This window comes from Rhinopithecus roxellana, chromosome 8 (genome assembly GCF_007565055.1).
Source record: "Rhinopithecus roxellana isolate Shanxi Qingling chromosome 8, ASM756505v1, whole genome shotgun sequence".
In the NCBI taxonomy this organism is placed as follows: domain Eukaryota; kingdom Metazoa; phylum Chordata; class Mammalia; order Primates; family Cercopithecidae; genus Rhinopithecus; species Rhinopithecus roxellana.
In genome coordinates, this window is record NC_044556.1 from 47694161 (window position 1) to 47720399 (window position 26239).

The 26239-nt window shown below is 42.2% G+C and overlaps 3 protein-coding genes across 6 annotated transcripts in view; all 3 read left to right on the top strand.

The window, feature by feature from the left end:
• The first annotated feature begins 523 nt into the window (after positions 1 to 523).
• LOC104670102 (histone H3) lies at positions 524 to 1588 on the top strand. The gene has a single exon (XM_010373289.2). The coding sequence runs from the start codon at positions 534 to 536 to the stop codon at positions 942 to 944; it is 411 nt and encodes a 136-aa protein (XP_010371591.1). The 5' UTR covers positions 524 to 533; the 3' UTR covers positions 945 to 1588.
• Positions 1589 to 1801: 213 nt separating this feature from the next.
• LOC104670099 (histone H2B type 2-F) overlaps positions 1802 to 26239 on the top strand; it is a 39642-nt gene continuing 15204 nt past the window's right edge. For both annotated transcript variants that reach the window (XM_030935270.1, XM_010373283.2), the window contains exon 1: positions 1802 to 2283. In XM_030935270.1, coding sequence (XP_030791130.1) covers positions 1907 to 2283 — 377 coding nt within the window. In that variant the 5' untranslated portion in view covers positions 1802 to 1906. The remainder of the gene's footprint in view (positions 2284 to 26239) is intronic.
• On the top strand, positions 10774 to 24497 carry LOC115899059 (syncytin-1-like). Of its 3 annotated transcripts, XM_030935261.1 has the most exons (5): positions 10774 to 12835; positions 13531 to 13689; positions 17452 to 17963; positions 22979 to 23095; positions 23180 to 24497. In XM_030935261.1, exons 4-5 carry the CDS (start codon positions 22981 to 22983, stop codon positions 24316 to 24318), a joined length of 1254 nt encoding a protein of 417 aa, XP_030791121.1. In that variant the 5' UTR covers positions 10774 to 12835; positions 13531 to 13689; positions 17452 to 17963; positions 22979 to 22980; the 3' UTR covers positions 24319 to 24497. The 3 variants fall into 3 exon arrangements, with proteins under 3 accessions (XP_030791121.1, XP_030791120.1, XP_030791123.1); XM_030935260.1 differs by having other exon boundaries at positions 17452 to 17612; positions 22979 to 24497; XM_030935263.1 differs by lacking the exons at positions 22979 to 23095; positions 23180 to 24497 and having other exon boundaries at positions 17452 to 20749.

The window sequence follows — 26239 nt, forward strand, 5'->3', positions numbered from 1 at the left end:
AAGTGGCTTTGGCTGGGTTGCGAGGTCAAATAAATACGTTCAATTTTTTCATTCCTTCAATTACATATTTTTTTTGCTAAGCTTTGGTCATCCATGGTACATAATGCATCTAACTTGCTGAGCAAAATGCCAGATGTGAAATAAATGTTAGCTATGGTAGAAGAGCTACAGTAACAGGTAACCTGAAACATAGGCTGATAGCTCATAGAAGGCCATACTTGAATTCTGAGAAAAAAAAAAAATCTGTTAAAATGGGATGCAAAACGCTTTATACATTGCTTTTACAAAAGTTACACCAATTTAAAGGAAATGTCTCAAAAACGACCCATGATCGATAAAATTACAGAAAAGACTCGGGAAAGGGGGAAATAATAAGGAAAGAAAGATTAGCAGAACAATCTTCCACCCGGTAAATAGGATTGAATTTTAACCAATGAGATAACAAGTTTGAAAATTTCCTTTTCAGGCCCAATCAAGACGAAGCTATGTCTATAAGTAAGACTGCCTGGCCTCTCTCGTAACAGTGATACAGCATGGCCCGTACTAAGCAGACTGCCCGCAAGTCGACCGGCGGCAAGGCCCCGAGGAAGCAGCTGGCCACCAAAGCTGCCCGCAAGAGCGCGCCGGCCACGGGCGGGGTGAAGAAGCCGCACCGCTACCGGCCCGGCACCGTGGCCCTGCGGGAGATCCGGCGCTACCAGAAGTCTACGGAGTTGCTGATTCGCAAGCTGCCCTTCCAGCGGCTGGTACGCGAGATCGCGCAGGACTTTAAGACGGACCTGCGCTTCCAGAGTTCTGCCGTGATGGCGCTGCAGGAGGCCAGCGAGGCCTACCTGGTGGGGCTGTTTGAAGACACGAACCTATGCGCCATCCATGCCAAGCGCGTGACCATCATGCCCAAGGACATCCAGTTGGCCCGCCGCATCCGCGGGGAGCGGGCCTAAGGCATATTTTTAAGTGGTCGATCTAAAGGCTCTTTTCAGAGCCACTGCCGTTTTCATCAAGAGCAGCTGTACCGGCTCTCCATCTGGCGTGCCTCTGCCTTGCGCACCGGTCAGGGGCCAGGGGCACTCGTAGTGGTGGGTGACGTTACAGAGTCCAAAACCTAGCCGCGAGTTGGCTGGCGGTAGAAAAAGCCACAGAGGGCATGGTCCTTGTGGTTCCGGCCGAGCCTTCCTTTTCATGCTGGTTTAAGGCCAGAGCTCTGGCTCCCAATTCTGTGGGTAAAGTTTTGCATGGCGGCAAGAGACAATGGGAGTTTCGAGATGTGGAAGATTGTGAGTGTAAGGGTGGGGCGAGTCCCTTAAAAATTATAAACCCGTTTCCTGGTTTATTTAAGAAGTGTATACGTTTAATTAAAGCTCAGCATCTTCCTCATTGCATACTACAGGCGGTGCCCAAGCCGAAATAGTAATTTAAGTGGGCGGGAGTAAATACCTGGCGATTTTTAAAAATGTGTGGGCTGAGGTATTATTTCAAGGAAGAGAACAAAATTTCCACAAAGTATAGAATAAAAATGCAAAAACAAGGGAAGAGTTAACTTGTCTAGCTGGCGTTAAGATTTCTTCCGTATGCAAGTCTGTGATGGAAAGTGAAAACCAAGAAAAAACCCCTAGCCGTTGAAACTATCGCTTCACCTAGCTTAAAACTGGCTAGTGTGAAATGGACCATTCTGATTGGATAACAAGACTTTTGTTCCAGTGACCACTAAGAAAGCACGACCAGAATCTATTATTTACATAGACTCCACCCCCTCTGACGACACCATTGTGAGTTAACCAATAAAAACGCAGCACTTTGTGAGTCCTCATTTGCATACAAGCTCTATAAGTAGCGCGTAACCAGCCCGTTTTGTGGTAGTCGGGAATTACTTCTTTCAGTCTCTGTTGCATTGTTTCGCGCAAAAATGCCGGATCCAGCAAAATCCGCTCCTGCTCCCAAGAAGGGCTCCAAAAAGGCTGTTACGAAAGTGCAGAAGAAGGATGGCAAGAAGCGCAAGCGCAGCCGCAAGGAGAGCTACTCCGTTTACGTGTACAAGGTGCTGAAGCAGGTCCACCCCGACACCGGCATCTCGTCCAAGGCCATGGGCATCATGAACTCCTTCGTCAACGACATCTTCGAGCGCATCGCGGGAGAGGCGTCCCGCCTGGCGCACTACAACAAGCGCTCCACCATCACGTCCCGCGAGATCCAGACGGCCGTGCGCCTGCTGCTGCCCGGCGAGCTGGCCAAGCACGCCGTGTCCGAGGGCACCAAGGCTGTCACCAAGTACACCAGCTCGAAGTAAGGGTGTGCAAGGGACGCAATAGATCAACCACCTTACCCCAAAGGCTCTTTTCAGAGCCACTTCAGTAATCGAGATAGCAGCTGTAAACACTTGTCAGCGCGTTGGATAGCTTTTGGTCTGGTAGGGATTGTGACCATGGTCACAGATGCATTCGGGTTTAGGACTAAGGAGTTTCCTGTAATCCTGTAATGAGTTGGCCCTCAGTCATCCTCGCCTAGTCTTACTGAGTTGCTAGTTACCTGTACTAAGAGATCAGAAAGGTTTGACTGTCCTTCTGGGATGTTTTGGAGGGAGGGAGGAAGGCGCGGGGTGGTTTCCCACCCCTTCAACCTTTAGCCTGTATCTCCAAAGTAGTTTTCCTTTTCTGAAAGTAATGAACGAGATGAGATTTCCCATACAGATGAGAAGCCCTCAGTCCAACCTCTATTTCTTAGTGTTTTAATCTGTTTTCCTTAACCATATACCTACAGGCGTCTGTCACAAACTTTGTCTAATATAGCCGTGTGCTTTAGTCCCTCAGCCTTTTTGCAAGTCCTGACTTAGCCATCCTCCCCTAACTTCCATTCCAGTGACTTCAATCAGGGAGATACATTGCCACCGCCCCCACCCCCTGTGGAGTATTTGGCAATATCTATAGATGTTTTGGGTTGTCAGGTGGGGTGCTACAAGTGTCCAATGGGCAGAGGCCGGGAGTGCTAAGCATAAGGCACAGGAGAGTCTGGGGGGACAAAGCTACCTAGCCTATAATGTCGATCTTTGGCGACTGAGAGACCCCAGCGCCCAAAGACTTCCCTAATCTTCAGGATTTAATCCTCATATCAATCAAACTTTTCCTTAACCCTACCAGCCCATGGTTTTGTTCTTGGTGAAAGCTGAGCACTTCATAGGCTGTTTACAGGTCCTTCTCCACAGGAAAATACCTCCTCCAGGGCAAGGACCGTGTCTTGGTTCTGTAACAAACTTTCCCAATTATAAGAATCACCTTTGCGCTTGTTAAACCCGCTTCCAGGTGCTTATCCTGAGGTTTCCTGATTCAGCTAGACTGGAGGTGGGATCTGACGAGGTGGTTGGTTTTTAGTGTTCTCAGGAGTGTGGATGTTTTAATAGGTGTTGGGTACTCATGTTAATCGACCTGTGGGTGTGTCACAGTCTTTGTGTCACAGATGTTCTGAGAAAGGAAACAATTTGAGGATGAGTGGAGGGGAATTTGGTGTAGAGAAGGCTGCAGTTAATATGTGGGATGAATTTCTGAAGACCTCTCAGTTCAAAACTTGTATAACTCAAGACTCATCCTGACAAAAGCCAGTGGATGCTTCTTTTGCCAAATAAAATATCCCCATGGTGCAACTGGAAAATCTTAGTTTATAATTAACTTGACAGCCTTTGAAATTAAGCCATTCTTGATAAATCTTGGGGGAATTAACAACTTTGTGCTTAAAATGAATTTTACTAATAATTTTTATGATGTTGGAGTTCAAATTTACACCCAATTAAAAGTTATATAAAATGTGGTATACATGATTTTTTTCCACTAGAAAATTAAGATTCCCAGTTTAGTCATCTTTTTCTGATCACCAGACAAGAGGTCAGGGGAAGATAACTGAGAATCCAAAATTTCCATTGAAAGAAAAGAAATAATATATAGCACATTTTCTGGTAGGAAAGGTTACTCAATAAGTGAGATGGCCGAAGTGGTCTATTTTCTATACAGTTGGGGCATAAGAGAGTCTATCCAATCTCCTCCTACCTTAGGGTCCTAAAGTCAGGAGTTCATTTTTTCCTATGGATTAGGACCATGTCTTTCAGGGCCTTTTGAAGTTGTTAAAGCATTGTCAACTGGCTCAACTACACAAATACCATCATTTATTACCCATTGACCAAAAGATTAACTTCCAAATCCTCATCCTGAAACTAAAGGCCACCTATTATCTAGCCAAAACTTACCTCCTTCACTTGTTCTCCCAAGTCCTCCAGCTTAGCCTAAATGTTCTCCCGTCATGTAAAACATCCTTTCTCTTCTGTGCTTTTGTTACATTGTTCTGAGTTTTAGTACTCAGTCCTCTAGACTACCTGAAACTTATTATCAGTCTGTCAGTTCTTTAAACTCTTGTTCAAATCTCACTCTGAGAAACCTTTTCATCTCATTGTAGTTCACAGGGAAGTCTTTTCTTAAGGCCTCACTCCTTGCACAATGAACAATTGTGTAGCTTTGTAAACTGTAGCCTTATTCCTCAATTTCTTTTTCTTGTTTTTACATTTTCTTGTTTGTCTTCTGTTAGAGACATATGCTTCTTGGTAGTCCACAAAGGCTATCCCAATGCCTGCTATAAAATAGCTTCTCAGTGAAAGTTTGTTGACTGGTTGCCCAGTCAACAGAACACTAGAAAATTGATCTGAGAGTGGTGGGTTCAAATACTCCAGTAAATATTTTTCTCTACCTGTTTTCTAACTTTTTTTCTTCTTTAGCATGGATACTTTTTTTTTTTTTGAGATGGAGTCTCACTCTGTCGCCCCAGCTGGAGTGCAGCATAGTGGATGATCTCAGCTCACTGCAAGCTCTGCCTCCTGGGTTCACGCCATTCTCCTGCCTCAGCCTCCCGAGTATTTGGGACTACAGGTGCCCACCACCATGCCCGGCTAATTTTGTTTTTGTATTTTTAGTAGAGACGGGGTTTCACCGTGTTAGCCAGGATGGTCTTGATCTCCTGACCATGGTCGTGATCTGCCCACCTCATCCTCCCAAAGTGCTGGGATTACAGGCGTGAGCCACTGTGCCCGGCCAGCATGGATACTCTTGATTATTGCCCTTCATAATTATTGGCCCAGTTGACACAACTGTTACAGATTCAAAAATCTTCAGAATGGTAGAGTACTACATTTGGCATCTTCCCTTGAGCCAATGTATCTATGTAGCCAAAATGATGAGATTCGAGTGGAGCTTTCTCATCATGGTTTGAGGTGCTGGAGAAATGGTCTGCGTTTCTAGTGCCTTGAAAAAGGATGAGAAGAGAGGCGCATTCCAGAAGACAAAAAAGGTATGTAGTATCAGGATAAGGGGCTTTAAATATCAGATCCAGAGAACACTGCACATGTAGAAATGGGCTTGGCCTGGGTCAGGGCATTGAGATTGGTTACATAATCTTTTCAAGGATTGGTGAATGAGTTGGAGTATGTGTAGAAACCTACAAAGATGACAGTTTAATCTTTTGTCATAATTTGTAGACAAATAATGTATTTTGAAACTAGGCGCAGTTCCTAAAGCTGTTCTAAAAGTCAATGCAACTGACTTTGGAATTTAAGCATAGGACAACATATGGAAAATAAGTACATGACCTCTGTGGGATAAAGTTAGTTATCAAAGAATGTCAGTGTTCAACAAGGAAGGAACAAGCTTGTTTTGGAGAATTACTAGATATTATGGAAGTTTTTTTTTTTTTTTCTACATTTGGTTAACTCTAGCTGAACTGTAACAGATCATATGACTTGGCAAAAATAGAAAACTTGATAAAAATCTTCTAGGTCCCACAATATCAACATGAACAAACTTTTGAAAAGTAAAAGGCCGTGTTTTCTCAGTATGTATTATCAAATATACGTTGAACATATAATTTTTGCCCCTCAGCCAGGTTGTAATATTTTCTTTTACTTTACCTCTTTAATAATTTTTTATTTGAATCCATTTTATTTTGAAAAAATAATGAGCTAGAGGATACAAAGATGTAAATGAATCTAAAAGAGAGAATTAAACTGGCATAAAGATAAATACAATTAAAGCAAGATGTGTTATTCCCAAAAGAGGAGTAAGAAGAAAACGTTATGTGAATTGAGAGTGAAAGGTTGCCTCTGGTTGGAGAGTTTAGGAAAATTCTGTGAGAACTTACATGGTACCAGCTATTGTGCTAAGTGATGGAGACACAAAGGTATCCATTCCTCAAGTCCATAAGATTCAACTGGAATTTTCTTTGTGACGAGTATATCACATATCCTCTGGAATTTTTTTTTTTTTTTTTTTTTTTTTTAAGATTTAGTTTTACCCAATTTTTACTGTAACCTCTTTCACCTTTTTAGTTGTCTGATTTGGGTAGATGGAATTCTCAATCATTCCATTTTTATTCTGTGATTAGAGGTTATTAGTTCCTTACCCCTCATCCAGGTTGTAACATGTCCATTTACTTTAATATATCTCTTAAGAAAATTTTTATTTTACTTCAATCGAGATTTTATTTTTTAATATTATATTGAACAGCTTTGGCTATCCCACCCTCCTACCTGCAGAGTGCAAAACAATTTATGCCCATCATACTCAGCTTACAGCATCACAAAACCCTTGGAGCGTTGTTCACCATGGTCGTAGCTTGATTTTCTTGAGGTTGTCTTTTCTTGGGGTGTGATTATTCTTTCATTTCTCTCTCTCTCCCTCTTTCTTCTTTTTTTTGAGATGGAGTCTCACTCTGTCACCCAGGCTGGAGTGCAGTGGCACAATCTTGGCTCATTGTATCCTTTGTCTCTCAGGTTCAAGTGATTCTCCTGCCTCAGCCCCCCGAGTAGCTGGGATTACACATGGCAGCCATCATGCCCAGCTAATTATTATATTTTTGTAGAAGTGGGGTTTCACATTTTGGCCAGGCTGGTTTCGAACTCCCAGTCTCAGGTGATCTGCCTGCCTCTGCCTCCCAAAGTGCTGGGATTATAGGTGTGAACCACCATGCCAGCCCTTTTATTTTTCTTCCAGACAGGGTCTTGCTCTGTCACCCAGTCTGGAGTGCAGTGGCATGATTACAGTTCATTGCAGCCTTTACCTCCCCGGCTCAGGTGATCATTTCACCTCAGCTTCCTGAGTAGCTGGGACTACAGGTGCATGCCACCATGCCTGGCTAATTTTTAGAGTTTTTTGGTAGAGATGGGGTCTCATTATGTTGCCCAGGTTGGTCTTGAACTCCTGGGCTCAAGTGATCCACCTGCCTTGGCTTCCCAAAGTGCTGAGATTATAGACTGGTGTGACTATTAGATGGTGAGTGAATAAGCTTTTTCTTATTTTCCAAATGCAATTTATCAGAAAATCCTCTTGACTCAAAATATGTCCAGCATCTAACCACATCTCACCACCTTCACCACTGTTTCCCTGCTCTAAGCTTCCATATCTTGGATATTTGCAATGGCTTTTTAAATGGCCTCCTTGATTCTGCTCTCTCCCTCCTGTATTTCCCACAAAGCAGCTAGAGTACACTTTTTGAAACGTAAGTCAGATCATATCATTCCCTTACTCCTCCCCAACAGAAAACCCTCCAATGGCTTCAGCATCAAGGCCCACATTCACTTCTCTGACCTCTCTTACCACTCCCTAGTTTGCTCCATTTCATCATAATTTTCTCCTTGTACTTCCTTGAATACATCAAGGCCCTTCTATCTCAGGATGTTTGCACTTGCTATTTCCTCTTCTCAAAAGGCTCTTCCCTAGATACTTGCATGACTGGCTTCCTAATTTATTGGAAGCTTCTGCTGAGAAGTTACCTTACCAACTATCATTGAGGTTTTCCCTGAACATCTTAGGTAAGATAACAAGCCTCCTCCTCTTCTTTCCTCACTTCTTGGTATTCCTTATCTCATAATTTTTTTTTTTTTCTGAGATGGAGTCTCACTCTGTTGCCCAGGCTGGAGTGCAGTGGTGCAATCTCAGCTCACTGCAACCTCCGCTCCCAAGTAGCTGGGACTACAGGTGTTTGCCACTAGACCTGGATAATTTTTTGTATTTTTAGTAGAGATAGGGTTTCACTGTGTTAGTCAGGATGGTCTCGATCTCCTGACCGTGTGATCCACCCCCCTTGGCCTCCCAAAGTGCTGGGATTATAGGTGTGAGCCACTGTGCCCGGCCTCTCATAACTTCCTTAATTTTTCTCCATATACCATCTGAATACTAATGTATTTATTTACTTGTTTATTTCTGAATGAGACTGATATCCATAAAAATCATCTTTCCTTGTATACTTTAACTCCCTGCTTTCTGGGCACATGGCTTCTCAATTAAAGGCTAATTTACCAGCTTCCCTTGCATCTGGGTTTGTCCAAAGTTTGGGGCCAATGAGATGTGAATGGAAGTTGTATATATTACTTCTAGTTTGTGCCCTAAAAAAGAATATGTATGTGTTGCCCTTGCCCTCTTACCCTCTGCACTGGCTGGGATGCAGATGTGATGGCAGGAATTGGGGCAACTACTTTGGACCCAGAGGCAGAAGTCCTGTGATGAGGATGGCAGAACTGCTTTGTTAGCCCTGGACTGTTACATTAGAGATAAATAAACTTGTATCTTATTCAAGCCACTGTTTTTAAAGACTTATTTGTTATAATACCTTAGACTATATCTGAGTAATACATCATTTGTCTCCCCTCCTGCCTCCTCAGAATAAGTCCTATGAAGGTACTTTGTTTCAGACACTGCTCTATCCCTATTATGTAGAACTATGTCTGGAATACATTAGGCACTAAATATCTGGGATGAATGATGGATTCAAGAAACAGAAGGAATTGAGTACATGGGAAATGGGGTTGTATTTGTGACAGGTGGAGCTCCAAGAGTTGAATTTAACAAGAAACAATTGAGTTTGAAATTTTTTGCCCTCTAAATTAGGGATAGCACAACACAGAATGAGGATTTGGATGAAGTTGCAACCACCAAGGTCCACATACCAGTTTAGAAGCCTCAGAGTATAAGTCATTGGGTATTTAAGGACCTTACCTAAGCTAACTCAGAAGCAATATGAAGGGTAGTATTGACATTAACTGCCAGAAATCTAAAAGAGTCAAGGGGTTATACATGAGTCATAATTAGAAGGAACCTTGAAGATGGACAATTATAGTCCCTTCACTTTATGGAAGACTTGAGACCCAAATAAGAGAGATCCCAGTGGTCCATGAACGTAGCTCTGGTAAGTTGCTGATAATTATTTAAATTATTTCAGGTTCAACATCACTGATTTCTATCACCATTTTCAAGGCTAATATAATCTAATGTGCCTTGGTTCTGCTAAGATCTCCCTGTTTTTTTGTCTTAGTTCTTTTCTGTTTTTTTTTTTTTTTTTTTTTTTTTTTTTTTTTTTTTTTTTTTTTTTTTTCTAGAGGAAAAAAACAATCTACCTATCTGGATGCAGAAGAGGTAGTAAAAATAATACACATAACATAGCTTTCACATGATCACATATCATGCTGAAGGCATCTCAGGCAACTGAGGGTGGAGATCATTTTAGGGTCATAAGTTCAGAGCTGTATCTGCAACATCAACAACAGATATTCTGGCTCTTACCACCTTGCCCATTTCTCCTCTTAGCACTGTAAGAGTAGTTCTTGCTGAGAAGGCACTATCCTGTAGTGGTGATGAACATCAGCTTTGAGTATAGCTTCCCCACATAAGGACTGTATGACCTTGGAAAAGTTTCTTTACTTGCTGTGATCAATAAACTTCCTTACAGCAAATTGATCCTCAAGTTATTCCCCTGTAAAGTGGGAAAAATAGTGGAAACTATCTTCTAGGCTTGATATGAAGATTAAATGAGGTAATGTACCCAAAGCACTTAGTACAGTGGCTGAAACGTGGTAAATATTTGATCAGTGTTGCTCTTATTATTGTTATGGTGAGGAAGGCACTTGCAAGAGCACTGTTGTGCTTCCAAAGCACATTCCATTTTCCAGCAAGTGGTGCTTTAGTAGATTTCTGGTGACTTGAGAGTGACTTCCCTAAGCATCTTGCATTAAGGAAATAAGACCTTCTGTATTCTAGAAACACCATCCAATAAGGCATTTTCACAATTTACTTGTAGGACCTTTGTTACGTAGAACCTTCAGTGTCTGCTATGTGGCCTATTAGGAAAAGAATAAATTAGGAAACAAAAGACTTTGTGTTACTAGTGTCTGTTACTAGTGCTCTATAAAGGCCGATATAATATTTGGCAAGTACCTTCTTTTTCTATCAGATGATGCTTTTAATACTTCACGTCAATACTTTCAGAAAAAAGTGAAATCATTTCATTAAACACTTGTTTCCTATTTCTGATTTTTGAGCTGAAAGCTCTTAATTTTGAGGATTTAACATAAGAACAAGTCAAGGGAATAGAAATTATCTAGAAAACTATTAGCTAGCATAGAGAAAATAATGTCTTACAGCCAAAAGAAGAATGTGCAAATAATTTGGGAAATGTTTAAACAGAAATTTAAAAGTGGGGTTGGTGGAGTTATGTCGATGATTTCTGAGTTAATCATTTCTGCTTGTTAAATTGTTTCCAGCATTTTCTTTTCTTTTTTTTTTTGAGACGGAGTCTCGCTCTGTCGCCTGGGCTGGAGGGCAGTGGACGGATCTCAGCTCACTGCAAGCTCCGCCTGCCGGGTTTACGCCATTCTCCTGCCTCAGCCTCCCGAGTAGCTGGGACTACAGGCGCCCGCCACCTCGCCCGGCTAGTTTTTTGTATTTTTTTAGTAGAGACGGGGTTTTACCGGGTTAGCCAGGATGGTCTCGATCTCCTGACCTCATGATCCGCCCGTCTCGGCCTCCCAAAGTGCTGGGATTACAAGCGCGAGCCACCGCGCCCGGCCTGTTTCCAGCATTTTCTAACTGAAGTTACTGTTCTTGCCAACTACTCAGCATCCAACATTTTTGCAAGAAAACAAGGAAGATTTTTTTCTCTTCAAATTACAATCCAAAGAGTGGCAAACAAGGAAGATGACAGAGTCCGAAGACCTTCAAATTTCTTTTCTTTGGTCAAGAACTCATTACACAATGGATGACACATTTTAGGTGGTCCTACTAAAAAGAGACACAAGAATCTAGAGAGTATCTCACTGTCAACCAATCCAAGGAACTTTGCTTTAGATGGCCAAAGCCAAAAACAGCAAAGTAGAAGAACTACTAGAGCTTTAAGCAGTTCCTTAGTATTTTTCCTTGGCTTATCCAAGCCTGGATACTGGTCCACTTTCCCAAAGATGGTAAAGAGGTAATACAGCTTGGGATTGGTTGGATATTGAGAGACAGAGAGAGAGAGAGAGATCAATCTAGGTACTGGAGCAGCACTCGGCACTCAGAAGAAGGAACACTTGGAGCAAAAAATGAAAGATACAGATTAGTGACGTGAAGTCAGGAGCAAATGATCTCAGTTGCTTTACATGATCAAAGGGCAATAACTGCAGATTACCAGAGGGTAGGTGGAGATCCATACCACTTTTTAATATTAGTGTTTTTAACACCTAGGAATAGAATATATCTAAAGATAAAGGCTTGATTTCCTCACACCCGCCTTCTCAATGATGTTTTGATTTTGCAAAAGTCTTGGTTTCTAGTTTGTGGGATTAACATTTTTCAATGCATTGAAGGAAAATTCTGTAGGCCAGGAGGGAGTCTAAAACAGACTTCAGCCACAGCACAGATACAACCCTAGGCAAGGGTCATTCAATGTTCTTAAGAAAATTCTAAATTCTAGGATGTGATGGTTAATATTAGGTATAAATTTGATAGGACTAAAGGATACCTAGATAGCTAAGTATTGTTTCTGGGTGTGTCTGTGAGGGTGTTGCCAGAGGAGATTAACATTTGAGTCAGTGGACTGGGAAAGGAAGACTCACCCTCAATGTGGGTTGGCACCATCCAGTTGGCTGCCAGGGTGGCTAGAACAAAGCAGGAGAAAGAAGCGGGCTAAGCTGGCTTGCAGAGTCTTCTAGCTTTCATTTCTCTCCTGTGCTGGATGCCTCCATCCATTCCTCCTGCCTTTGGACATGAGACTCCAGGTTCTTTGGACTCTTGGACTTAACACCAGTGGCTTGCCTGAGGCTTTTGGGCTTTCGGCCACAGACTGAAGTCTGCACTGTGGGCTTCCCCACTCTTGAGGCTTTTGGACTCAGACTGAGCCACTACTGGCTTCTTCCTCAGCTTGCAGACGGCCCACTGTAGGACTTTGCCTTGTAATCATGTGAGCCAATTCTCCTTAATAAACTCCCTTTAATATATCTATATCTATATCTAATCTATTATCATCTATAGATAGAGGTATATGTCTCCCCTATTAGTTTTATCCCTCTGGAGAACTCTAATACAAAGGGTTAAGTCTTAAACTACTTATACTTTCTCTCTGGAACTATATTTCATCTAGTTTGGAATGTTTAGTTACTTAAGACCCATATTATATATGTAGAATAATGAGCAGGAGAAAGGTATACTGATTAACTTACATATATATATATCAGCCATAGAATTAGTTCCAGCAAAGGAATATACTTGCTTTTTTTGGTTTCTTCAATCTTCTCCCTGTCCCATTATGAAAATTTGATGATTTTGCTTATTTAAGTGTCTTTGTAGGAGATTTTCCTGGATCTTTTTAAGTGTTTAACCTCTGATTTTCATAATTTTTTCACATTAGTATCAAGGAATTAGGTAATGGAAATTATTCTTAAATAACTCCCACCTGCCCCCCTGAAACAGCAAGCATCTATAGAGAAGAAGACAGCTTTTGGATTAGCTGGAGAGTTAACCAAGTAAAACTTGAATTCTGATCCTTAGCCTGGAGAAAAAAGGTAAGAAAATTTTTCATTTGTCTAAGAGAAGTTTATTTCATGGTGTTTATGATTGTGGAGATGTGTCTGTGGGGGAAAGTGGCATATTAGATAAATCTTTCTAGACTAGTATGTGCAAATCATTTATAGTGGGGAGAGGGGAATTTGAGTCTCAAAGATAAAAGAGTAGCAAAACAGAACTGTGACTATTCTTCCTGGCATGAGGAAATAACATATGAATTACAAGCAGGCTTGAGTAATGTAGATTGAGTTGATGGATAGAAATGTGGCCCCTTACAGGACAGAGATGACAAAGTAAATATATTTGGCCCTCCTGGCAGGGTAGAAGTATAATGTGTTCCCAAAGTCATCCGGATATGCCATCGTATAGTGTATTAGTAAAGAGTGCAGGCTCCTGAGACGGACCACGTGGTGTGTAACCTGGCTCTGCTCTTTAGGGTGTTTTTAATCTGTGTTTTCTCACCTTAAAACTGGGAATATAGTAATGCTTACTTCATGTTTTTATGAAGGATAATTGCTTAATGTTTCCTACTAATAAACAATTCAATAAATATTAGTTGATGGTCGTAGGGAAGTCCTGCCGAGTGCTCTGCAAGTTTCCCGTCTCTAATGCACAGGTGAAAAATAGCTACTGATTCAAGATTGTGTACTGAAGATATGTTGCTTTCTTCTCATATTCTACCCCAAATTCCTAGAAATGATAAAAAATGGACAAAGATGGCAGATGGGGTAACAGTGAAGAGTGCCAAGGAGGACTTCTGCAGAAGACAGGAGTGGACCAAAAAATGATCCACATGTTTTGGAACCAGGAGACAAAAGTTGGTCTTGGGGCAGCTGACAGGATGACAGTTCAGGTACTACAGTAGGAGTATCCACCCATCTCCTACCTTGGCGACTGAAGTCTTTTTATTTGTTTTCTAGAGACCGGGTTTCGTTCTATTGCCCACGCTGGAGTGCAGTGGCACGATCTCAGCTTACTGCAGCCCCAACCTCCCGGGCTCAAGCTGTCCTCCCACCTCAGCCTCCTGAGTAGTTGGGACCACAGGCATGCACCACCACAACCAGCTAATTTTTGTATTTTTTGTAGAGACAGGGTTTCACCATTTTGCCCAGGATGGTCTCAAACTCCTGGGCTCAAGGGATCCACCCACCTTGGCCTCCCAAAGTGCTGGGATTACAGGTGTGAATCACCATGCCTGGCTGGTGACTGACATCTTTGATTCCAGCAGTGAGTGCAGTCATTTGGTTCAAGGAGGCAGGAAAATATACCAAGTAACTGGGCGCTCCCACGCCTTGAAAATTTAACATTTTGTTATTGATGTAAAAATTCAACAAGGGATAAATCCAGAACAGGATAGATATAGCCAGGAGAACGTAAATAAGCTGAAAGATTGTGCTATTATGAAATATATATTTAGTCTGCAACCCCATTTCCTGACATACAACTCCTAAAATCCTTAGAAACACTAAAGTGATGTCTTTTTGTTTATTAATGAGTTGAGTGATGTCTGGCAGCCCCTGGGTAGCTTCAGGATGGGGATTGGTGACCAGAAAGAACAAGGGAGGATTAGAGAGTTTGGACTTTCAGCCCACCTCCAACTTCCTGGGAGGGGAGAGGGGCTGAAGGTTAAGCTGATCACCAATGGCCAATGGTTTAATCAGAGACGCCTATGTAACGGAGCCTCTGTAAAGACCCAAAGGGACAGGGCTCGGAGAGCTTCTGGATAGCTGAACATGTAGAGGTTCCTGAAGGGCGGCGCACCCAGTGGGGGTGCATGGAAGCTCCATGCTACTTCCCCCATGTGGGTCACACATATAATCCTGGCACTCTGGGAGGCTGAGCCCTTATGCATCTTTTCATTTGTATTTTTTGTTATAAAGTAGTAAACACAAGTGTTTCTCTGAGTTTCAGGAGCTGCTCTAGCAAATTAATCCAATGCAAAGGAGGAAGCCATGGGAGTCCCAACCTGGAAATAGTTGGTCAGAAGTTCTGGAGGCCCAGACTTGCAACTGGCATTTGAAGTGGGGGCAGTCTGGTAGACTCAGCCCTCAACCTGTGGGACCTCCTGACAAATAGTGTAAAAATTGAATTGGAGTTATACTTAGCTGGTGTCCACTGCAGAACCGACTGCTTGCTTGCTGTGTGGAGACCCTTTCCCCACCCACGCCCCTGTCACATTTGGTCAGTCTTCTGTGTTGATTGTTGTGGTGTGAAAGCACAGGAAACACATAGTTTGAGTTTCTCCCCCCTCACGATGATCAAGATAAGCCAGAAATTCCTCCACAAAGCCATATAAAAAGATGCATGCAGAAATGAAAGAAAAGTTAAATGATATGAAAAATAGATCCGGATGTTCTAAACTCATCTAGTAGGATGAGGGGTTAGTAGACGAGGGGAGAATTCAGAACATGTAAGAAATAAAATATAGATCTACCAAATAAGATTTGCTGATTGTGCACTGCACAATTTCAGGGGATGCCATTTGAATAATAAGATTTGTCAATGTGTAGTGTACAACCTACTATTGTGTAGTATGCAACCACAGTCATGAGAAAATAAAGGAATAAAAGGAGGATATTTCACAGGATCTAAGTGCATATATACATCCTTAGACTGCAAGGTCCTATTAAATTCTGAGCATACAGGGTAAGAAGGACCCTCACCTAGATTCACAGTGACAAAATTTGAGAACAAAGAGAACTTTCTAAACATATTCAGGGAAAATGCTTATGAAGAAATGGAAGTTAAATTTACATCCAACTTCTCATTTGGGCTCCACTGGATATAAGAAGACATGAAGCATTATTTTTTAAAATCTAGGGAAAAGAATTTTGAATTCAGTTAAACTATCACTTAAGTGTGGGTGACTTTTCAGAATTCTATTCCAGCAATAATTTAAAAAAGATCATAAGGGAAGATGTGAGATAACAGAAGCAACGGTGGTAATATATTTGGTAAAAGATATTGCTAAACAAAGTGAATTTAGATTCTAGAAAATTAAAAAGAAAACCTGGAATTCCAATTCTAGGTGATATAGGAGGGAGGTAGGGAGAGCAAGAGTGAAGAGAAAATAAGCTAAGTAAGATTTATGTTATAAATAAATAGGATATAGATACTATTACTGTAGAAGTTAGAAAAATATGGGCTTACGTGGTGGGTCACACATGTAATCCTGGCACTTTGGGAGGCTGAGGCAGGAGGATCACTTGAAGCCAAGAGTTCGAGATCAGCCTGGGCAACAAAACAAGACCCTTGTCTCTATAAAAGTAAAAATATTAGGCAGGCATGGTTACATGCACCTGTAGTCCCAGCTACTTAGGAGGCTGAAGGAGGAGGATTGCTTGAGCCTAGGAGATCGAGGCTGCAATTAGCTATGATTGCACCTTTGCACTCTGGCCTGGGTGACAGAGCAAGTTCCTGTCTCAAAAAAAAAAAAAAAAAAAAAAAGTAGGTTTAAAAATACATTTATATATGGCACTAGAAGGGTATCTCATATTCATAAAGGTAGTGCTCCATTAAGGAATGACCATGAATTATTTGCATTAAACAAGGATACACACACATATGTGCATATAAGTCAACAATCACAGTGATAAGTTTAATATACCTTTCTTAGGAATTGACAGATCCAGTTGACTGAAACTTATTGAGGATATGGAGAATTTGAAGAACATGGTTAATAAGATTAATCATAACTATAATTATGCCTATACCATCTTATATTCAAAATGGGAAAGTTACATTATTTTCAGATTCACATGGAATATTGACAAAAATTGACCATAAGTGAGATGGCAAATTAAGTCTCAAGTGTTGAAAAGCTGAAACCATATGGGACCAGGGCATAGTTAACTGATTATAAAACAATAAAATAATCAAACATGCCCTCCTTAAGTTGTGCTCTTAGGAAAAAGCACATGGGTTAAAGGGGATATCAGAATAAAAATTATACACTCCTTAGAAATAACAAGAGCACTATAATTCAACCATACCCTGAGACTTCACAAGCTTTGGTCCCAGTAAGCTAGAATTCAAATCTTAGCCCTATCTTTAAATAACTCATTGAATTGCCATTTCTTATCCCAATGATCTGTCATTCCACTGTGGAATATATTTCATGGCAAATAATATTAAAACCTATGTGAAGCAGTCAGGAGAAAATTCGTAGCTTTAAAATGCATTTAAGAGAAAATAATTGGTGGGCAGATCGCCTTGGACTCCCAATTATTGCCTCAGGAGTTGGAGACCAGCCTGGACAATGTCTGGAGCCATGAGGCCCGGAGTTTGCCACGGCCTCTGTTGCTTAAGCTCCGCATTGTGGAGACAAGATGGCGCACTTCCTGGTTCTTCATCATCAACTTTTCCCGCGTGCGCGAACTTTTCCCGCCCGCGCGCGTAGATAACCTCCCGCGCCCGGGAAAGACTAAGTCTACTGAGCATGCGCCCGGTGACGTCTCTCATTATTCTCCTCCCCGCCTGCTCTGAGCCCTTCCTCTTCCCTGCCAGCCTATATAAGGCATTGCACTGCCGCCATTAAACGAGACTTGATCAGGATACTGTCTTGTCTCCATTTCTGTGTCTCTTGTCTCTCTAAATTCCCACCCCCTCCTCCAAGGTCTGTGTTAACGATCCCGCTGGACGGGACACGTGGCGCCCAATGTGGGGCTTGGATACGAGGGAACTGCGTGAGGAAGAGGGAGCATAGAAAGGCCGGCGACTAAAGTGAAAGAAAAATCCCTCCGACCGTCGTGGGAGCCTGCTGCATTGGAGTTGAGGGTAAGTTACGCGCCCGAAATGGGACAAGAATTAAGCCAGCATCAAATCTACGTAGGGCAATTAAAAGAGGCTTTAAAGACACGGGGAGTAAAGGTTAAAAGTGGTGACTTATTTAGATTTTTTGATTTTGTGAAAGATACCTGCCCTTGGTTCCCACAGGAAGGAACCATTGATATAAAAAGATGGCGGAGGGTGGGAGACGCCTTTCAATATTATTATAATACCTTTGGGCCAGAAAAAATTCCTGTAACCGCCTTTTCTTATTGGAATTTAATCAAGGATCTAATAGATAAAAAGGAAGCCGATCCACAAGTAATGGCTGCGGTCGCCCAGACTGAGGAGATTTTAAAGGTCAGTTCTCAGACCGACCTCGGGAGCCCCCCGCCAGACAAAGAAGTAGATCTTATTTCTCTTGAAAGTGATGACGAGGGGGCCAAGGCTCCTTCTGTAAAAGACAAAATGATGCTAGGCGAGAAAAGGCCCAAAAAATACCCAATTCTGCAAACATCACGAAAAGATAAAAGTAATGACAATCCTGACCTTTCAGATGTAAATTGGGATGACTTAGAGGAAGAGGCAGCTAGATATCATAATCCTAACTGGCGTCCCTTTTGCTCGTGTCCACCTCCCTATAACGGGACACGTGGCGCTTCTGCACCCAACGTAATGGCGGTAGTCAATCCAAAAGAGGAACTCAAAGAAAAAATCGCTCAGCTTGAAGAGCAAATTAAGCTAGAAGAGTTACATCAGTCACTAATCATTAGGCTGCAAAAATTAAAAACAGGAAATGAGAGTGTAACTAATTCAGAGAATATGGGAGGCTTCCCTCGCCCACCTCAGCGGCCCGGACAACATGTCCCAAAAGGAAGATTTTCTACTAGCCGAGACAGGGAAGAATTCTCCCCTAAAGATATCTTCCCGGTAACTGAAACTGTAGATGGACAGGGTCAGGCCTGGAGGCATCATAATGGATTTTATTTCACTGTCATAAAAGAATTAAAAACTGCTGTTTCTCAATATGGAGCTACTGCTCCATACACTCTTGCTATAGTAGAGTCTGTGGCCGATAACTGACTTACTCCAACAGATTGGAACACACTAGTCAGAGCAGTCCTCTCAGGGGGAGATCATTTGATTTGGAAATCGGAGTTTTTTGAAAATTGCAGAGATACAGCCAAAAGAAACCAACAGGCAGGAAACGGTTGGGACTTTGATATGTTAACTGGCTCGGGTAATTATACCGACACTGATGCTCAGATGCAATACGACCCTGGACTATTTTCACAAATCCAGGCGGCCGCTACAAAAGCCTGGAGGAAACTCCCTGTTAAAGGAGACCCAGGAGCTTCGCTCACTGGAGTCAAGCAGGGACCTGATGAGCCATTCACAGATTTTGTACATAGGCTCATAACAACCGCAGGAAGGATTTTTGGTAATGCCGAGGCGGGTGTAGATTATGTTAAACAATTGGCTTATGAAAATGCCAACCCAGCTTGTCAAGTGGCAATCCGACCTTATAGAAAGAAAACAGACTTAACTGGATATATCCGTCTCTGTTCAGACATTGGGCCCTCCTATCAACAGGGTTTAGCAATGGCCGCAGCTTTCAGTGGACAAACGGTAAAAGACTTCCTTAATAATAAGAACAAAGAAAAGGAGGGTGTTTTAAATGTGGCAAAAGGGGACATTTTGCAAAAGATTGCCGCGGGGATTCAAATAAAAACTCCGAAGCAAAGGTTCCAGGCCTTTGCCCAAGGTGTAAAAGAGGAAAACATTGGGCTAACGAATGTAAATCTAAAACTGACAGTCAGGGAAATCCTTTACCATCCCAACAGGGAAACGGGATGAGGGGCCAGCCCCAGGCCCTGAAACAAGCTTATGGGGCGGTCAGTTTTGTTCCAGCCAGCAGCAACAATCCATTTCAAGACTTAGTAGAGCAACCCCAGGAAGTGCAGGACTGGACCTCTGTTCCACCTCCCACACAGTGTTAACACCTGAGATGGGAGCACAAGCTTTAGGCACTGGAATATATGGGCCTTTGCCTCCTGATACCTTTGGATTAATCCTGGGAAGAAGCAGTGTCACCATGAAAGGTCTACAAGTCTTTCCAGGAGTAATTGATAATGATTATATTGGAGAAATTAAAATTATGGCCAGGGCTGTTAACAGTATCATTACTGTTCCTCAAGGGGATAGAATAGCACAATTCATCCTATTGCATTTGGTTAAAACTACTAATAAAATCCAACATCCTAACAGAGGAACGGGAGGTTTTGGATCTTCAGACATATATTGGGTACAGCCAATTACTAATCAAAAGCCCTCCCTGACCTTGTGGCTAGATGGCAAGTTGTTTACAGGGTTAATAGATACAGGGGCTGATGTAACCATCATCAAACAAGAGGACTGGCCCTCTCACTGGCCTACCACAGAGACTTTAACTAACTTAAGAGGAATTGGGCAAAGCAGTAATCCCAGACAAAGCTCTAAATACCTCACCTGGAAAGACAAAGAAAATAACTCAGGTCTCATTAAACCATTTGTTATCCCTCAATTGCCTGTTAATCTTTGGGACCGAGACCTACTCTCCCAGATGAAAATTATGATGTGCAGCCCTAACGATATAGTTACTGCACAAATGCTAGCCCAAGGTTATAGCCCCGGAAAAGGACTGGGAAAAAGGGAAAATGGTATTCAACGGCCTATTCCAGCCTTAGGACAATCTAACACAAAGGGGTTTGGAAATTTTTAGCTTTGGCCATTGACATGCCTGCACCCCAAAAGTGTGCTGACCCCATAACATGGAAGTCGGATGAGCCTGTTTGGGTTGATCAATGGCCTTTAGTTAATGAAAAGCTAATTGCGGCCCAACAGTTAGTGCAGGAACAGCTAATGGCAGGGCATATTGCGGACAGTAACTCTCCCTGGAATACAACCATATTTGTTATCAGAAAAAGGTCCGGTAAGTGGAGACTCTTACAAGATTTAAGGGCAGTAAACGCTACTATGATCCTCATGGGTGCCTTGCAGCCCGGACTACCCTCTCCGGTAGCAATCCCTCAAGGATATTTTAAAATTATCATAGACCTTAAAGATTGCTTTTTACAATTCCCCTTCATCCTACTGACCAAAAACGATTCGCCTTTAGCTTACCATCTATAAATTTTAAAGAACCAACGAAGCGATACCAATGGAAAGTGTTACCTCAAGGTATGGCCAATAGTCCCACCTTGTGTCAAAAATATGTGGCTACAGCCATACACTCAGTTAGAGAGACATGGAAACAAATATACATTATACATTACATGGATGATATCCTCATAGCAGGAAAAATGGGAGAACAAGTTTTACAGTGTTTTGCGCAACTCAGACAAGAACTAACCACAGCGGGGTTACAAATAGCTCCAGAAAAAATACAACTACAAGACTCTTATACATATTTAGGTTTTCAAATAAATGGACCTAAAATTACTAATCAAAAGGCAGTTTTCCGTAAAGATAAGTTACAAACCCTCAATGATTTCCAAAAGCTCCTTGGAGACATAAATTGGCTCCGGCCATACTTAAAACTCACCACGGGAGACTTAAAACCTTTATTCAACACCCTGAGAGGTGACCCCAACCCTAAGTCCCTTAGGTCGTTATCAAAAGAAGCTCTTTTATCACTTAATAAAGTAGAGGCGGCCATTGCTGAGCAATTTGTTGCTAACATAGACTATTCACAGCCATTAACCCTTTTAATATTTAACACAACACTAACACCTACTGGTTTATTCTGGCAAAATAACCCTATTATGTGGGTCCACTTGCCTTCATCACCCAAAAAGGTATTACTCCCCTATTATGATGCCACAGCAGATTTAATTATTCTAGGGAGAGACAATAGCAAAAAATATTTTGGAATTGAACCCTCTACGATCATACATCCTTATTCTAAGCCACAAATCCATTGGCTAATGCAAAACACTGAAACGTGGCCAATTTCTTGCGCCTCTTATGCTGGTAACTTAGATAACCATTACCCGCCAAATAAGCTTATCCAATTTTGTAAACTACATGCTTTTGTCTTTCCTCATGTCATCAGTAAAACACCTTTAGACAATGCCTTATTAGTATTCACTGATGGATCATCCACAGGAACTGCTGCATATACCTTTGCTGACACCACTGTTAAATTCAAAACCAGCCATACCTCGGCTCAGTTAGTAGAATTACAGGCCCTAATCGCGGTGCTGTCAGCCTTCCCTAATCAGGCCCTTAATATTTATACCGACAGTGCATACTTAGTTCACTCAATACCTCTACTTGAGACAGTGGCACAAATTAAGCATGTGTCACATATAGCCAAGTTATTTTTACAATGCCAACAATTAATACATAATAGAACAACACCCTTCTTTCTTGGACACATTAGAGCTCATTCAGGATTACCAGGACCTCTATCCCAGGGCAATCAACTGGCTGATATGGCAACCAAGACGGTAGCCATAGCTACAAATACAAACCTAGCCCAAGCACAGGCTACTCATGCCTTACACCATCTTCATGCTCAAACTTTGAGACTGATGTTTAAAATAACTAGAGAACAAGCAAGGCAAATAGTTAAACAATGTCAGACCTGTATAACATACCTGCCAGTCCCTCACTTAGGAATTAACCCAAGAGGACTAGTTCCCAACATGATCTGGCAAATGGATGTCACCCATTATTCAGAATTCGGTAACTTAAAACACGTCCATGTATGTATAGATACATTTAGTGGATTTATACTAGCCACCTTACAAACAGGAGAAGCTACCAAACATGTCATAGCTCATTTACTACACTGTTTTTCCATAGTTGGGAAGCCTAAACAACTAAAAACAGACAATGGTCCTGGCTATACATCCAAAGCCTTCCAAGACTTCTGTCTTAAATTACAAATAAAACACATTACTGGAATTCCCTATAACCCTCAAGGACAAGGAATAGTTGAAAGAGCTCACCTATCCTTAAAAACCACCATTGAAAAAATAAAAAAGGGAGAATGGTACCCTACTAAGGGCACCCCTAGAAACATTCTTAATCACACACTCTTTATTTTGAATTTTTTAAATTTAGATGATCTGAACAAATCAGCAGCTGATCGATTTTGGCATTCTGATTCCAAAAAACAATTTGCCATGGTTAAGTGGAAAGACCCATTAGACAACACATGGCATGGTCCAGACCCAGTGTTAATCTGGGGAAGAGGCTCAGTTTGTGTTTTTTCCCAAACTCATGATGCAGCCAGATGGCTGCCAGAGCGACTGGTAAGACAGGTACCTAACAATAACCAATCCAGGGAGTAACTCTCTCCCTGAGAGTACCTTTTCCTTCTATTACAGAGATGAACTCCAACTACAGGCCCCTCTGGACCTTAGTGATGACTTGCCAAGTATTCCAGGTTCATGCCGGCTTCGGTGATCCACGTGAGGCCCTTACGCATATACAACAACGGCATGGTAAGCCCTGTGATTGCTATGGGGGATATGTGACCTCCCCTCCAAATAAGTACCTCTCAACTGTGTCCTGCTCCGCTCACACAGCATACCTGCCTAGTGACTCCCTCAAATGGAGGTGTGTGTCAACCCCTAGGATATCTGACGGAGGAGGTGTTACAACTTGCCCTTGTGACACATTTAAGGCTACTATGCACAGCTCCTGCTACACCACTTATCAAGAATGCACCTCTGACAATAAGACATACTATACTGCTATCTTAACAAGAACTAGAAACCCCACTATAGGGGCCAGTAATGTCCCTACAGTTTTAGGAAATACCAATAACCTTGTATCAGCTGGCTGTACTGGAATTGTAGGAAAGCCTGTCTGCTGGAATATTCACCCCCCTCTTCATATCTCTGACGGAGGAGGACCACAAGACAAGGTCCGAGAAATTAGGGTATACAAAAAACTTGAAGAGTTGCAAAAATCTCTATATCCAGAAATTCGCTACCACCCTTTGGCTCTGCCCAAAATCCGAGGGAAAGAAAAAATTGATGCCCAGACTTTTGACCTCCTCACTGCTACTCATAATCTGCTCAATAATTCCAACTCTAGTCTAGCCAATGACTGCTGGCTATGTTTACCGTTAGGAGATCCCATTCCTCTTGCCATAACCAGCAATGACTTAAACTATACATCCAATGCTTCCTGCACCATAATTCCTCCCCTTCAAGTGCAGCCCCTAGAATTTTCTAACTCCCCTTGCTTCTACTCCCCTTTCCTCAATAACACCTATGACATCGATGTAGGAATCGTTGAATTCAATAATTGTTCCATCACAACAAATATTTCCCAATCGTTGTGTGCCCCAAACAGTTCAGTTTTTATATGTGGCAATAATAGAGCGTATACCTATTTGCCTGTAAACTGGACAGGACGTTGTGTCTTAGCCACTCTTCTGCCAGATATAGACATTATCCCTGGAGATGAACCTGTACCTATTCCAGCTATAGATCACTTTTTGGGAAGAGCCAAAAGGGCAATACAATTTATCCCCTTACTTGTAGGATTAGGCATCACTACTGCCGTAACAACTGGGGTTTCAAGCCTAGGGGGTCTCTGTTACTCAATACACCAAATTGTCTCGCCAATTGATCTCAGATATGCAGGCCATCTCAAGTACTATACAGGATCTACAAGATCAAGTAGATTCGCTGGCAGAAGTAGTGCTCCAAAATAGGAGAGGCCTAGATTTATTAACTGCCGAACAGGGAGGTTATCTGCTTAGCTCTACAGGAAAAGTGCTGTTTCTATGCCAACAAGTCCGGGATTGTCAGAGATAAAATCAAGCGTCTACAAGAAGACCTATAAAAACGACGAAAAGAAATGACTGATAACCCGTTTTGGACTGGGTTCCATGGACTCCTCCCCTATATTATACCGTTATTGGGCCCCCTGCTTTGCCTATTGCTCTTCCTCTCTTTGGGACCTATAATCTTCAATAAGCTCATGACATTCATTAAGCAACAAATTGAGGCCATCCAAGCCAAACCCATACAGGTCCATTATCATCGCCTGGAACAAGAAGATCACGATGGTCCATACTTATGCTTGCTGTAAACCACCTTCCCTGTGTGCTGAACTGGACAGCCAATGACGGGTAAGAGAGTGTCATCTCTCACTAACCTAAGACAGGAGGGCCGTCATAGCTACTGCCTAATCCCATGACGGGTACCAGTGAAGAGATGTGTCACACCAACCTAAGACAGGCGCAGTTCCCGAGGGACTATCTTCTAGTCACTAATAATATAAAAAAGGAGGACCTGTCTGGAGCCGTGAGGCCCGGAAATTGCCGCGGCCTCTGTTGCTTAAGCTCCGCATTGTGGAGACAAGATGGCACACTTCCTGGTTCTTCATCATCAACTTTTCCCGTGCGCGCGAACTTTTCCCGCGCGCATAGATAACTTCCCGCGCCCGGGAAAGACTAAGTCTACCGAGCATGCGCCTGGTGACGTCTCTCATTATTCTCCTCCCCGCCTGCTCTGAGCCCTTCCTCTTCCCTGCCAGCCTATATAAGGCATTGCACCGCCGCCATTAAACGAGACTTGATCAGGATACTGTCTTGTCTCCATTTCTTGTGTCTCTTGTCTCTCTAAATTCCCACCCCCTCCTCCAAGGTCTGTGTTAACGATCCCGCTGGACGGGACAGACAACATGGCAGGACCCTGTGTCTCCAACAGATAAAAAAATTAGCTGGATGTGCTGGTGCATGCCTATAGTCCCAGCTACTAGGGAGGCTAAGACAGGAGGATCGTTGAGCCTGGGAGGCGGAGGTTACAGTGAGTTGAGATCATGCCACTGCACTCCAGCCTGAGCAACAGGGAGAGCATTAAGTTTTTAACTCAAACACTAATAAAGGAACACAACAAAAACCTGTGGAAAGTAGAAGGAATAAACTAAGATGAACGCATAGTCAATGAAACAGATCATACCTTCCTATTCCACCAAAATGGAATTTATAAAACCAAAGGCTGTTCTCTGAAAAAGAAAATTAGAGTTAATCCTTCCATAAGCTTACTATTGAAAAAGCACATAAGTAATACTAGATATAGAAGATACTAAAGTGATGTGTATTTTTGATATAAATATATTTGCAATTGTAGACAAAATGGTGACTTTTCCATAGACATTACCAAAGTTGAGCTAAGAAAAGTAAAATACCTGAATAAAGAATAACTATAAGATAAACAGAAAAAAAATCAGATATACATATCCTTAAAAATAGTACCAAGGCCAGGTGTGGCAGCTCATGCCTGTAATCCCAGCACTTTGGGAGAGCGAGGTGGGTGGATAACTTGAGATCAGGAGTTTGAGACCAGCCTAGCCAACATGGTGAAACCTCATCTCTACTAAAAATACAAAAATTAGTCGGGTATGGTGGCCTGTGCCTATAATCCCGGCTACTTGGGAGTCTGAGGCAGGAGAATCACTTGAACCCAGGAGGCAGAGGTTGCAGTGAGCTGAGATTGCGCCTCTGTACTCCAGCCTGGGTGACACAACAAGACTCTGTCTCTAAAAACAAACAAAAGCAAGCCCAGACAGCGTTACCAAACACTGAGAAGAGAACATTTATATTAAATTGATCAAAATAATAGAATAGT

Coding starts and splice junctions, on each gene's coding strand:
- LOC104670102 (XM_010373289.2), top strand. CDS start 534: ATGGCCCGTACTAAGCAGACTGCCCGCAAGTCGACCGGCGGCAAGGCC.
- LOC115899059 (XM_030935260.1), top strand. CDS start 22,981: ATGAACTCCAACTACAGGCCCCTCTGGACCTTAGTGATGACTTGCCAA.